Genomic DNA, 14,407 nt, shown 5'->3' on the forward strand with positions numbered 1-14,407 from the left:
CCAAAATTATCGGATTTATAACATGATTTCATAATAGTAACCTCTTCAAATAGGGAGTACTAGTATACATAACCCGTTTTAGACCATAGCTTCGCCTATTTTCATTATCCTTTTTACAATTTAACCAATAATAATTATACGTATCACCATCCGCAACGCTGTCTTTTATCCGTCTCATCTCTTAACTATTTATGGGCCCACTGTACTTTTCACTCCATCTCTTAACTAAGAGACAACACCTGCAACCCTCCATCTCTTAACCGTCTCTTAACCATCCCATCCCTTAACTATTCATTCATTTTCATTTTTTTATTTCCAACAAATTCAATTAATAAAAACACACTTCATTAAATAAAATAAAATTACAACTTAAAATTCTAAAAAAATACATAATTAAATTTCTAAAAAATAAATAAAAAAACATAATTTAAAAAATACATAATTTAAAACTCAAAAAAGTAGAAGAAAGAGTTGATTTGAGATGGATTTGCTCAAATGGATCCATGGATGGATTAAATTTGGGAGAAGAATAAAAGAGATGATTTGAGATGAAAATTGGAGAGGAAAGAGAGATGATTTGAGAAGAATAGATGTGTGTTTGTGTGTGTAATGATAATGAAAGAGGAGTATTTATAGAATAAAAAAAGAAAAATAAAATTAAAAAAATTAAAAAAATAACCGTTAAACGGTCATATTACCGTTTTTTTATTTTTTTTATGTTTATTAAAATCGTTTTTTTTAAATGATTTATTACGTTAGCGTGACGACGAGTGAGCGTCACGCCTAGCGCTAGAGCGCGCCAGCCGTCTCGGAGGGATGAGCGTCTCAGCGAGACAGGGACGAGACGGGACGCTGCAACGCGTCTTTTAACAGTCGCATCTCGGAGAGACGAGATAAGAGACGGTTAAGAGATGCGTTGCGGATGCTCATCCTAAGAAAATTAATTTTAAATATGAATTGTCTTAAATTTCCGATAAAGGAAATAGTAGTATGACTATTCATAGTACTATTGAAAATCGATAATAACGAAGGCAATTGCATTGTTTTCATCACTCACTTCACTCTTCTTCTTCTCTATCTCAAATTCCACCAAAATCCAACCTGCAAAAATCGCCGCCAGAAACACAAGAATAAAGCAACTCCTCAATTTTCTCGCACCGCCCATCGTAGACTCCTCCAGCAATGGCGTCAACACTTTTCTCTCAATCTATGCTCTCCCTTCACAGCTCTCCGTTTTCCAACAAAAGAACATCTCTTCCCTTCAACCCATCTTTTGTCTCCGCGCCATCAAGGAAGATCCGCCTCACTTCTGTCGTCAGCTCCACTTCCACCGTCGATTCACCACCCTCTGTAGATACCCCAATTGAACTCAGTATGAAATCTCGTTACATTACAATACAATGATTTACTTATTTCTTTATTGTAAATACTCGGATCTCATGCCTCTCTCCTCTCTCTGCAGAGTACCCCGCATTTCCGACGGTAATGGATATCAATCAAATTCGTGAAATTCTGCCTCACCGGTTCGTCAAATCTTCTACTTCAATTTTTAAGAATCAATCTGTTTTGCAATGTTTGTTGCTATTTTACGACATTTCACTCATCAATCTTTTTTTCTTTTTGTAGATTTCCGTTTTTACTTGTGGATAGAGTGATTGAATACAATCCTGGGGTGTCTGCTGTGGGCATCAAGAATGTGACGATTAATGATAATTTCTTTCCCGGCCATTTTCCTGAGAGGCCAATTATGCCTGGTGTGCTCATGGTTGAGGTGTGTCATTTTATTGCATTCGTTGCTGGGGTTTAGGGTTTCTGTTCCATTTTATTGTACTACTATGTTTTAAATTTCTGCAAGGTTATGAGTTCATGATGCTAACAACAGATTTTTAAAACCATAGGAGTCATACTAATTAAAGGGTGTTTATAAATGAATTCTGAAGTCTTTTCTGTTTCAGTGATTCTGTTTTACTATTTTTCTAAAGCCTCCCTTTTTGTATCTTTTGTATCTGCAGAATTTTGAATCTTGTTGATAAATAGTAGTAGGTGGTTGGTAGTTGACTGGAAATCAATTATTGATTTGCTCTTAATGCTGAAGAGTTTATAGAATTAATGAAGCGAGCCAGCCATGCTATTTTGAATGACTGTATTTCAATTTTTGAGATCTGAGGATGTGCATAATAGTGGAGTACCTTTTTTTACCAATACCAGTTAAATGAATTTGCTGATGCAACCGAAGCTGCTAGTACTGATACATCTGTCACAATTTATACTCATATGGCATCGTATTTGCTATGTTCTATTTAAGAACCTTGAAAGTTCTCATATGGAAACCTAAAAGCCACATGTTTAGTGTTTTTAATATTTTGAGAAGAAAGGTTGAAGTTTAGCTTAATTGACTATCAGAGTCGTTAATAAGTTCTTTAAGTTTCTAACTTTCTACAATGCCTTCCTAATGTTTATATATTATTGAGAAATACATTTTTGTCCTGGCTATGGCTATTTCACAAATCTATGCTTGGTTTTATGAGGTCCCATACTGTGACGGATATGGAGCACATACATCTCAAGTAATTTGTTTCTTCAACATACTGTTACAACTTACAAATCTCAAGTTTTTACATGATGATGTATCATGTTTTGCCTAGTTCTTTCTTCCCATGCAATGATTGGGTTGTCCCTGCATACTCAAAATGCAATTGAGTAATGATGAACATATAGGAAAAAATTACAAAACAATGAAACATGATATTCATTGACTGTCCTTTTTTTCTTAGATTCTCTTCTGTTATTTTCTGTATGACTTCCCAATTGACCATTCTTATTGCTAAACAATAGGCAGTTTTTAAAAAAATTGTCTCTTAGAAACGAATCTCAAGACTTGATCTTCCTGAGTAGTTTCTATGCAAACATCTCGGTATCATCTTGCCAATTTTAAAGAGATACATCTTCCCAACTCTGTTTTTACTATTTTCTGTTAATCTTTATGAGTTTAGATTACACCAAGGATCTTTGTCTCTCCCTGCTTATTAACGACCATAACTGCCACTTGCACCATCAGCTGCGCATACTTTTATTCTCCAATTTACACTTTCTTCCCTCATACCTTCTTAGGGTGTACTGGGTAATGTTCTGTTCTTTTGTGAGAACAAGTGCAGGGGAAAGACTACTTTGTACGTGTCTGTTCTGTCCTATAGGAGTTAACTTATTCCGAATTTGGGGGTTTTTCGTATTATATTATATAATTGTAATGGATTTACTTGAGTATAGTGAGTTCAGAGAATATAAAAGACTGTGGGAGGATTGAGATATGTCATATGTGTCAAACCTTGTTATTTGACACGGAAAAAGTTGACCTTTTGTAAATAAGTTAAACAGTAAAACTCTAGCAATTTTTGTACTATTATAACTTTGTAATGATATTAAGATTTTGCAGTCATGATCAAACATTTTTCTTTTCTTCAAATACATACTCCATACTAAAGTCAGAACTAAAGTTATGAAAGATTGAGGAACACACATTAAATAGACATAAGTAGGTAAAATAAAGCACATGCAACTAAAATTATATAAAGAAGTTCCATTTTCTTGGGTCAGTTTTTGAAGTGTTTGTCCAAACACATCTTTTTCTCCCAGTATAACGGGAAATGATGATTTATGCAGTTCTTGTTGTACACTGTTTATTATGGGTTCTTTCTTGGATGTATGATCTTAACTAGAACATTGTTGTAGTTGATTTCGTTTCCAATTAATGCTTATTTTGTACTACAAGAAGTAAGTAATGGATGTATATACACTGCTGGATTCAGGCAATGGCCCAGGTAGGCGGGCTTGTAATGCTACAACCAGAAGTGGGAGGGTCACGCGACAAATTCTTCTTTGCTGGAGTCGACAAGGTAAGGTTCCGGAAGCCGGTGATTGCAGGGGACACGTTAGTCATGAGAATGAACCTTGTAAAACTACAGAAGCGATTTGGGATAGCAAAGATGGAAGGTAAAGCGTACGTAGGAGGCGAAGTGGTCTGTGAAGGTGAGTTCTTGATGGCTATGGGCAGTGACTAATCTCCCACAACACCAACTGCTGTTTTCTCATCTCTGTGCAATTTTTATTGTTTCTCTCTGATTTTATTTTATGGCCAACCGTGCAAGTATGGAACTGCTTCTCCATTTTTCATAAGGTTGAGATTGGATTAATCTAATTTTATCTTTGTATAAAACCTAATGTTCGTTGGAGAATACTAGAAAATGGAAGGTTTGCCTTCATTTTTTTACAATTAAAACATATTCGCAACCATGATTGTGTATTTGTTTAATAAAATAGGAAAAAAGTGGTGCCAGTAAAAGAGGAAAAAGATTTACTGCATAGCCTTATAATTTTATATTTTTTTCAGATACAAATTACTACATATAATGAATTTGAAAGATAAAAAGCCATAGGTTAATCACTTAGAGCATCCACAGTAAGACGGACATTTCAATAGCCTAGCACTAGGACATACCAAAAACACCTCCTACACGTCATTAGGATATCTCACTGCACTGTCACATCACTAGGACATCCCATTTCACAATAATAGTCTCGCACTAGGACATCCCAATAGCCTAGCACAATAATAACCAATAAAACAAATTCACAAATACGGAATTAAAAATTTAACATTAATACGGACGGAGAAAGTGCAATAATAATTTCATTAAATAAAAAAAATTTAAATAGTACAATTCAATAAAAAAACAACGATTTAAACAAATTACATTATAAATATCAACGTGCACTCATCCGTGCCCATAACTCTTCAATTATATCTTTATGGAGTCGAATATGAGCTTCTTGTTGTCGAAGATCGGCAAATGCACGGACCCGTTCGGTATCCCCATTCGTACATTGGCGGTGGCCACGCTGTGGCTTGGACCGGCAGCATCTTCATTGGCCCAATCAGTCAGTTCTGGACCTTCATTTTCGACGATCATGTTGTGCATGATAATACATGCGTACATGACATCAACAATTAATGCAGTCAGTATACCACAACCGTGTTGGGCCTTTCACTGCCACCCATCGAGCCTGGAGCACACCAAATGTCCGCTCCACATCCTTGCGCGTCGCCTCCTGTCGTTGAGCAAAGTAGATCTTCTTTGGATCTGTTGGGCATCTGATCGTCTTCACAAAGACGAGCCACTTAGGGTAATCCCATCCGCCAAATAGTAGCTCATATCGTGCTGGTTGTCGTGGGCGACGAAACTGATGGCCGGACCAACGCCCATGCACTAATCGTTGAAAAATGGCGACGACTGGAGGACGTTGACGTCGTTGTTCGACTCGGCTACCCCAAAATACGCATACCAAATCTACAGCCAGTAGTCAGCTACGGCTTCGAGGATCATCGTGAGATTCTTGCCTTTGAAGCCGGTCGTGTACATCTCTTTCTAGGCGGTGGGGCAGTTCTTCCATTCCCAATGCATATAATCTATGCTACCCAACATCCCGGGAAACCCGTGCACCGACCCGTGCATATCCATTAGATCCTGACAGTCTTGGGGGGTAGGCTTCCGAAGATACCTCTCTCCGAATATGTGATTGATGCCCGTACAAAAATGCCGCAGACAATAGCGGGCAGTCGTCTCGCCAATGTGGAGGTACTCGTCGAACATGTCGGTTGCGCCTCCGTAGGCCAACTGCCTGATTGCGACAATGCACTTCTGTATAGGCGTGTGACCGGGTCTACCACTCGCATTCTCCCTGAACCTGAAATACTTGTATCGACGCTCTAAAGCGTTCACGATACTCATAAATAGATCCTGGTGCATCCTAAAACGCCGCCGGAAAAACTTCTCCCCAAACCGCGTCTGCTCAGCGAAGTAGTCGTCAAACAACCGTTGGTGGAAAGCGACGTGGTCCCGGGGTACTACAACTCGATGATGGATGGGGCGAGGTACCGCCGGCTGCTGCTGCAAGTGCTCTTGTATCAACCGATTTATCTCCGCGGACATATAGGCCTGCAACTCTTCGTTAATATGTCGCCTTGCGTCAACATCCCCACCACTACCACTAGCCATTTTTGGATCCACCGATGCGAAATGTAGAGAGAAGGAAGAGAAACTCGTTAATACAAGTGGTGCAAATGAAATGCAACAAGCCGTATATATCGAGTTTTGAAAAAAAAATCGAAAAATGCTCTTGTCCATCCGCTCGTCCGTCGCCTGATAATAATAGCGGACGAGCGGGCGGACGACGCCTTCCTACGACAGACAACCTCTCGTCTGTCGCGCTCGTTCTTCACCCGCTCGCCAGTTCCAATAGTGGACGTCCGCGACGGACGAGCCGCTCGCCGGTCGCTCGTCCGTCGGGACGTCCTCTATTAAAGATGCTCTTAGGCATGGATGGCCCCAACCACATAATGATTTTATTTTAATTGTATGTCAATTACAAGTGAAAAAAGGAGAAAATAGGGTGAACTAATTTATACATATTTTCCATAAGAAAACATCCAAAAAGAGGAATAATAAAATACACATAAAACTAAAAAATCTAACTAATTGAATATTTATATACTATATTTTCACGTTAAAATGATGGATTATATATTTTCACGTTAAAATGATGGACAACTCGATACTCCTTGACAATTTGATTTGAAATTTTGAATTATAAATATAAGTGCGCATTACATATCTTATTATACTGGGTATAATTTTCTTGGATATTTTATTTTTTAATACTTCAAAGCAATCATATTCTATTTTATGGAGTATTCATTAAATAATGCATCCATCAAATTATAAACCATCAAAACAAACAAGCACTGAGAGTCTCATAAATCAATTCCTCGTCCTTCACATAAATGTCAAGAAGAAGTAAAATTATAATTTTAAGAACCTTTAACTCAAATCCCCCTAATACTTTATTGTAATTCTTGTACAAAATTTAATAGATGGAGAAAGAATTAATATTCTAGTTAATGAAAATAAATCGTGTCATGTATCAACATAAATATCACCAATAAATCAATAACGGCTGGTTGCAATCATATAAAATGGTAATGTTATCAACATCAAATTCTAGCATTAGCAAAATTACCTTTCTTGCGTTGTTTCTCCTATTATATTTTAACTAATCAATCAATTTCCTAGGTTGGCACATTAATTAATAAAAAATAGTATCAACTTCATTAAATCAAAATATATCATATGCCATGTAATATAGTAAAATTATTACACATACACACAAGAAGAAGGAAATTAACACATTCATTATTGATATAATAATCTCTTAGCCTTTTTCACAACAACTGCATCCTTATGCTTAATGACATACAGGTTAGTGTCTCCAAGGGTTGCAGTAGGATAATAATGGGGTCTGAAAAGATGAAAGTAAGAAGCTACCGGTGTCAGCAACAGAAGATAAAATTGGCATTTACAACAATTATATGTATGCTAGTCTTGGCACTCAACTTTACCGCCGTTTCCAAGTCATGTTTTCATCGTCGACTTCAAATTAGTAAGTTGCTCAATAAATCATCTATACTACTTGCATGTGTTGTTTGTATAACTAATTTTATGATGATAATGCCTTAGAATTAGATTATGGGGGCGAGGGTAACCTCTCCAACTCACGATCCGATGCGTACGAATTTAAAGGCGATGTACGGATAGAGAGCAGCACAACCACCATCTTCATAGCTTCAATATTGAAGTTGTGAATGCTGGCTCAAGAAGGAAATGGCAGCTCAAGAAGTGAGGAAGATGACTACCGTTGAATAAGAGCCGTTGGTGGCAGTTAGGAAGTTTGTTAGAATTAGTTATACAGCTGGCATTAATTAGTTAACTCTAGTTAGTTACGTGCTTGAGCTTGAGCTAAGATTTTTTGTTTCTAGCTCATTAGCCTCTAGTATAAATACAGATCTACGTGATGTTTGTGAAGATCAACATTCAATTGAATATCAATAAAAATTCTCTTCTCTTTCAAGTTGAGTTTTGTATAGTTTCTGTATTGTTTGGTATTCGTCTCGGTTGTGTTGGTATGAAGTTTGTGTTCACCATTTCTACATGGTATCAGAAGTAAATCTCTCGTTTCCGCTACATCCTTCACTTTGATTCTCTTTTTCTTATCCTCCTCTCACCATGAACAACCGCGGCAACCGTGGCAATCGTGGTGCAGATGCAATTGTCCCTGTCGATGATCACACTAGTTCCTATTATCTACATCCTAGTGATAATCCGAGCCTCCAGCTCGTCTCTCAAGTTCTGATCGGTTCCAATTCTATTAATTGGAGCAGATCTGTTGTTACTGCATTGATTGCTAAGAATAAACTGCAATTTATCGATGGATCCTTGCTGCGACCAACCGATGATGATCTACTCTCCTCCGCTTGGATCCGGTGCAATAGTATGGTGGTTTCATGGATGCGTAATTCGGTTTCTCCACAAATCTGCTCGAGTGTTATGTATTTGGATAATGCTCATGACATTTGGTCAGATCTTCATGATCGGTTTTCTCAAAGTGATTCAGCTAGATCATACCAGCTCAAGCAACAACTTATGGCTCTTGTGCAAGGTCATTTTGATGTAAGCACATATTTGACCAATCTTCGAATTGTTTGGGACGAGTACAAGCATTCCCAACCGATTGCTTGGTGTACATGCGGCAATTGCAGATGCAATGGCGCCTTACGATGGCATACTCACCAAGAAGAAGAATGTACTATCCAGTTTCTGATCGGTTTGAATGCCTCTTACTCTCAAATCCGATCTACTATCTTATCTATGGTGCCTCTACCTTCTTTGTCTAAGACATTCTCCCTGGTTATTCAATAGGAGAGGCAAAGAGCTATCGATGGTAATCAGATTGTTCCATCTCCAGTCTCTTCTAGTGAACAACCTTTCAATGTGAATGCAGCTTCATCCAATTTTGGTCGAGGAAGGTTGATGTGCTCTCACTGTGGTCGTACTAATCATACCGTTGATAGGTGTTTTTCACTCCATGGTTTTCCTCAAGGTTATGGCAGTGGGAGAGGTAAGCCTTACAACAAAGACTTCTCCAACTCCAAAATGGTGAATTATGTTGAAGATTCTGTCACAGAGAGTGGTGAAAAGCTTGCTGTGAATTCATCACCTCAACTATCCAATTTGTCTTCCTCTGATCAACTTCAACAGTTAATTTCTCTCTTGCAAAGTCAGCTTGCTGCCGCTCCTCCTTCATCTCCATCACCATCTCCTACACCTCAGCTCACTACTCAACCTGGCTCTACATACAATCCATCTCAGTCCACTCCTTTCACTGGTACTACACTCTTCTCACCTCTTGTTGCAACTTCACCTTTATCATCTTCATTATGGTTGCTTGATACTGGTGCTACTCACCACGTTTGCTGTGATATCACATTTTTTAATGCCTCATCTCCAGTATCTGATGCCTTTGTAAATTTACCAAATGGTGCTAAGGCAGAGGTTACTCATATGGGAACCATACAATTAACTCATACCATTACTCTTCAATCTGTCCTCTGTGTTCTATCTTTTTCTTTCAACCTTATTTCTATCAGTTCTCTTACATCCTCAATTCCTTGCTCTGTTTCTTTCACTCATGATTCCATTCTCATTCAGGGAGCTTCTCTGGGGACTGTGATTGGGAGGGGTAGCAAGCTCGGTAATCTCTATGCCCTTGATGTTTCCACTGCCAACACCACAGATTCCTCAGATTCTAGTCCTTGCATTAATTCTGTTGTTGCTATTGATTTATGGCACAAGAGGCTAGGCCATTTGTCATTCAATAAACTCAAATCCAGGAGTGATGTACTCTTTTTTTCCAAATCTACTCATTCTACATGTGAAATCTGCCCCTTAGCTAAACAAACTCATCCGCCTTTTCATAAATCTGACTCTGTTGTTGCTGAAACTTTTGATCTAATACATTGCGATATTTGGGGTCCTTTTTCCCCTTGCACCACACAAGGATATGCCTATTTTTTTGACAATTGTTGATGATAAATCTAGGTTTGTGTGGACTTTCCTTATGCAACACAAGTCTGATGTTAAAACCATACTTACACAATTTTTCCACTCCATTTCTACTCAGTTTTCTAAAAAGATCAAAGTCATACGATCTGATAATGGACCTGAGTTCAACCTATCCTCTCTATACACATCCTTTGGTACTTAAACTCACCTCTCTTGTGTAGAAACTCCGCAACAAAATGCTAGAGTGGAAAGAAAACAGCAGCACCTTCTTAATGTGGCTAGAAGCCTCCTCTTCCAATCTCACTTACCTATCACTTTCTGGGTGATTGTATCCTTGCTGCCTCTTATATCATCAATCGAATTCCCTCTTCAGTGCTACCAAACAATGCCACTCATTTCCACATTCTTTTCAACAAATCACCTTCTTACTCTCACATGAAAGTGTTTGGTTGCTTGTGTTTTGCCTCTACTCTTCATAGAGATAGAAACAAATTCTCTCCGAGGGCATCTAGATGTGTTTTCCTAGGTTATCCCTCAGGATATAAAGGCTATAGAGTCTTAAATCTTGACTCTATGCAATAGCTTATCACAAGAAATGTTGTCTTCCATGAAGACACCTTCCCTTTCTCTCATTTGAATCCATCTTCTTTCCATTCTGCCTCCTCAAATGATTCTGCCGCACAAAATAATTCAGCCTCTCCATCTCACTCTCGTGCCTCAGTAAATAATTCCCCTTCACTAAATAATTTCCCTCCACGAAATAATTCAGCCGCACCATCAATACCTTCTGACTCTCTCAGCACAAATACTCACACTACCAGAACTGGTAGAATTACCAAAGCTCCATCACACTTAACTGATTTTGTCTGTAACACTGTTTCTTCTTCCACTCCATATCCCATCTCTTCATATTTCTCCTTATCCAAACTCTCTCCCCAGCATCTCAAATATGTGGTCCTCATGACTGCTGTGTTTGAACCAAAGTCTTACTTGGAGCTTCCTCTTCACCTGACTGGCAGCAAGCCATGCAAGAGGAATTAACTGCCTTGGAGAAGACAAATACATGGATAATCATGCCATTACCTCCTGGCAAGATTCCTATTGATTGTAAATGGGTGTACAAAGTCAAATTTCGAGCTGATGCTTCAGTAGAGAGGTTCAAAGCTCGACTGGTTGCCAAGGGGTTTACACAGCTTGAGGGAGTGGACTTCCTTGATACCTTCTCTCCCGTTGCTAAGCTAACAACTGTGAAGTTTCTCCTTGCTTTAGCAGCTATCAATGGCTGGTATTTGTCACACTTAGACATCAACAATGCATTTCTCTATGGAGATTTGGAGGAAGAGATCTACATGAATCTTCCACCTGTGCTTATTGTTGAGGAGGGCAGCCCCACTAGCCCAAAACTCGTTTGCAAACTAAAGAAATCTCTATATTGCCTCAAACAAGCCTCAAGACAGTGGTATCTCAAACTTTCTGAGGTTTTGGCCAAGTTTGGACTTCAACAATCAGCCTCGGATCACTCTTTCTTCTTCAAGAAAGATGGCTCAGTGTTCTTTGGAGTTATTGTGTATGTTGATGATATGATGATTGCTACCAACAGACCAGACATGATAGAATTATTCAAGGACTTTCTGTCTCAGTTCTTTAAATTCAAAGACTTGGGAGTGCCAAAATACTTCCTTGGTCTTGAGATACCAAGGAACAAAGAAGGGATTCTGATTTCTCAAAGGAAGTATGCCATGGATTTGATAAGAGATGCTGGTTTACTGGGATGCAAACCTTCTCAGGTTCCTATGGATCCAACAAATCATTTGAAGCAAGATACGGGGAAGCCCATGAAAGAGCCATCCAAATATAGAAGACAAATTGGAAGACTGCTTTATCTTTACATAACCAGACCAGACATAACTTTTGCAGTTCACAAACTTAGCCAATATGTTTCTAAACCGTGTGATGAGCATTGGGAAGCAACTGAGAAAATACTTAAATACTTAAAGAAAACTCTGGGGCATGGTTTGTTTTACTCAGCTCACAATAGCCCTACACTTAGTATTTTCTCGGATGCAGATTGGGCTGCATGTCTAGACACAAGAAGATCTATGACGGGTTACTGTTTGTTTCTTGGTTCATCATTGGTCTCTTGGAAAGCGAAGAAGCAGCACACTATATCCAGGTCATCGGCAGAGGCCGAATACAGGGCTATGGATCATGCTACTTGTGAAGTAGTGTGGGCAAGAGCTTTGCTAGAAGACTTCGGCATCAAAGTTGAAAAGACAGTCCCACTTTTTTGTGATAATCAAGCCTCGGTACACATCAGTTGCAACCCGGTGTTTCATGAACGCACGAAGCATATTGAAATCGATTGTCACACTGTAAGAGAAAGATACTTGGAAGGAGTGAGCAAGCCTATGCCTATATGGAGTGAATTACAGTTGGCAGACATTCTAACTAAGCCATTGGGAGTTTCGACGTTTGAAAACATCCTTGGCAAGATGAACTTTCATAGTTTATATTGTCCATCTTGAAGGGGGGTATTGAAGTTGTGAATGCTGGCTCAAGAAGGAAATGGCAGCTCAAGAAGTGAGGAAGATGACTACCGTTAAATAAGAGCCGTTGGTGGCAGTTAGGAAGTTTGTTAGAATTAGTTATACAGTTGGCATTAGTTAGTTAACTCTAGTTAGTTACGTGCTTGAGCTTGAGCTAAGATTTTTTGTTTCTAGCTCATTAGCCTCTAGTATAAATACAGATCTACGTGATGTTTGTGAAGATCAACATTCAACTTAATATCAATAAAAATTCTCTTCTCTTTCAAGTTGAGTTTTGTATAGTTTCTGTATTGTTTGGTATTCTTCTCGGTTGTGTTGGTATGGAGTTTGTGTTTACCATTTCTACATTCAACGAACCATCATTATCCCATTAACATTCCCCACACAATCAAACCCCATCCCTGAAAATTCGACGCCGATGCCATGAACACCATCTCCGCCTTCCAAATCAAGGCGGCACCGCCTGAAAAACTCTCGGATTGCACCCAAACCCTAGACTCCCCAGCCATCCTCTTCTCCACCGGCGGGCACGCGGGAAACCACTTCCACCGGTTCAGTGACGTTCTGATCCCGCTCTTCGCCACCTCTCTCCGCTTCAACCGCGACGTCGTCTTTCTCGTCACCAACCACGACTCTCGCCTCACCTCCCAGCACAGGAAAACCCTAGAAATTGTATCCAGATACGAGGTGGTCGACATCAATAGAGAGAATCAAACCATGTGCTTCCCAAACATGATCGTCGGGCTCATCGCTCACGAGCACGATCTGTCCATTGATCCCTCCCCGTTTTCGACCTTTTCGACCCGAAACTTCACCAAGCTTCTACGCAGCGTCTACTCCTTGGAGAGGGACTCAGTGGGCTACCATCATCGGCCTCGGATGCTCGTGATTCCTCGAACAAGATCCCGTAGGTTGACCAATGAGGTTGAGGTGGTCGAGCTGGGATTCGACTCTGTCGTACATAAGATGGATCATCATCTCGAGTCCGCTGCCAAAATCATCAACACGTTCGACGTCATGGTTGGAGTCCACGGCGCTGCTCTCACAAACATGCTTTTTTCTACCGAAAAATGCCGGTAAGTCTTTTTTTTATGGGTAAATGAATTTAAATTTAAAGAAACTAAAGTAAAAGTTTGGTGTTAAGAGTGAAACTCCTAACTTCGATTAACACACCAGCAAGAAACACGCCCGGGAATTATCCGGTGCCAAGGAGGTCTGGGTCGGCGGTGATTTCCGGTGAGAAGGGCTGCACGCGAGAGAGATTCTCGTCGTCAGTAGTTAGGGTTGCGTTTCTTGTTGCACAAACGTTGGGCCATAATATTATGATATATTGATGATTCAAATAACGAAGGAATGGCCCTATTTATACTAAGACCCTAGGGTTGGTTCGACTTAACCTATACGTTCGGGAAAGAACCAGCGAAGAAAACCCGAACGGGGCTTATAGAACGCCCAACGCAATTACAATAAAATAATTAATAATCCATAACTAAATAAATATGAAAAGAAAAGAAATGAAAATAAGAAAGAAAAACAGAGTAGCTCCTATTTAATTACGTCGCTACTTGGCGACGTAATTTGCCAGCTTCTGCGATGGTTTGATTCGATCCCTCGGCCTCAACGATCTTGCCTCCGCATTCCTCTCGTTCTTCTTCTGTTACCTCTGCTTCCCGGCCTTCTTGGCTGTCGCCGGCACTTCCTCATTTGCGGGTGGTTCCTCGTCTTGCATTCTCGAGTTGTCCTTATCAACTCCCCCTGGTTAGCAGCCTCCTGACCTCAAGGGGTAGATTCGGGAAACGCCGTTTGATCACATCGATTGGCTCCCACGACGACGAGTCTGTCTCGTCAGACCATCGCACCAGCACATGCTGCGTCAGCTTGCCTTCGTGCCACAACACCTGTGAATCC

At 39.7% G+C, this 14,407-nt stretch overlaps 3 protein-coding genes across 3 annotated transcripts; all 3 read left to right on the plus strand.

Annotated features, from left to right (window-relative positions):
- The first annotated feature begins 1,025 nt into the window (after nucleotides 1-1,025).
- LOC121796049 (3-hydroxyacyl-[acyl-carrier-protein] dehydratase FabZ-like) lies at nucleotides 1,026-4,276 on the plus strand. The gene is made up of 4 exons (XM_042194765.1): nucleotides 1,026-1,372; nucleotides 1,463-1,523; nucleotides 1,627-1,771; nucleotides 3,807-4,276. The coding sequence occupies exons 1-4, from the start codon at nucleotides 1,183-1,185 to the stop codon at nucleotides 4,056-4,058; spliced, it is 648 nt and encodes a 215-aa protein (XP_042050699.1). The 5' UTR covers nucleotides 1,026-1,182; the 3' UTR covers nucleotides 4,059-4,276.
- Nucleotides 4,277-8,117: 3,841 nt separating this feature from the next.
- On the plus strand, nucleotides 8,118-10,025 carry LOC121796960. The gene is made up of 5 exons (XM_042195731.1): nucleotides 8,118-8,550; nucleotides 8,651-8,694; nucleotides 8,811-9,443; nucleotides 9,600-9,788; nucleotides 9,990-10,025. The coding sequence occupies exons 1-5, from the start codon at nucleotides 8,118-8,120 to the stop codon at nucleotides 10,023-10,025; spliced, it is 1,335 nt and encodes a 444-aa protein (XP_042051665.1).
- A 2,897-nt stretch (nucleotides 10,026-12,922) lies between these two features.
- LOC121797104 (alpha-1,3-arabinosyltransferase XAT3-like) lies at nucleotides 12,923-13,579 on the plus strand. Its single transcript, XM_042195868.1, has one exon. It carries the CDS (start codon nucleotides 12,923-12,925, stop codon nucleotides 13,577-13,579), a length of 657 nt encoding a protein of 218 aa, XP_042051802.1.
- Nucleotides 13,580-14,407: the final 828 nt, after the last annotated feature.

The sequence above is a fragment of the Salvia splendens genome, chromosome 1 (assembly GCF_004379255.2).
Source record: "Salvia splendens isolate huo1 chromosome 1, SspV2, whole genome shotgun sequence".
Lineage (NCBI taxonomy): Eukaryota > Viridiplantae > Streptophyta > Magnoliopsida > Lamiales > Lamiaceae > Salvia > Salvia splendens.

What these genes read in the sequence shown, in the direction of transcription:
- LOC121796960 (XM_042195731.1), top strand. Translation starts at nt 8,118, where the DNA reads ATGAACAACCGCGGCAACCGTGGCAATCGTGGTGCAGATGCAATTGTC. An exon ending in ACTTATGGCTCTTGTGCAAG is followed by an intron (nt 8,551 to 8,650) that starts GTCATTTTGATG and finishes CGGCAATTGCAG; the next exon opens with ATGCAATGGCGCCTTACGAT. An exon ending in TACTCACCAAGAAGAAGAAT is followed by an intron (nt 8,695 to 8,810) that starts GTACTATCCAGT and finishes GTTATTCAATAG; the next exon opens with GAGAGGCAAAGAGCTATCGA.
- LOC121796049 (XM_042194765.1), top strand. Translation starts at nt 1,183, where the DNA reads ATGGCGTCAACACTTTTCTCTCAATCTATGCTCTCCCTTCACAGCTCT. An exon ending in CGTGAAATTCTGCCTCACCG is followed by an intron (nt 1,524 to 1,626) that starts GTTCGTCAAATC and finishes TTCTTTTTGTAG; the next exon opens with ATTTCCGTTTTTACTTGTGG. An exon ending in CTGGTGTGCTCATGGTTGAG is followed by an intron (nt 1,772 to 3,806) that starts GTGTGTCATTTT and finishes TGCTGGATTCAG; the next exon opens with GCAATGGCCCAGGTAGGCGG.
- LOC121797104 (XM_042195868.1), top strand. Translation starts at nt 12,923, where the DNA reads ATGAACACCATCTCCGCCTTCCAAATCAAGGCGGCACCGCCTGAAAAA.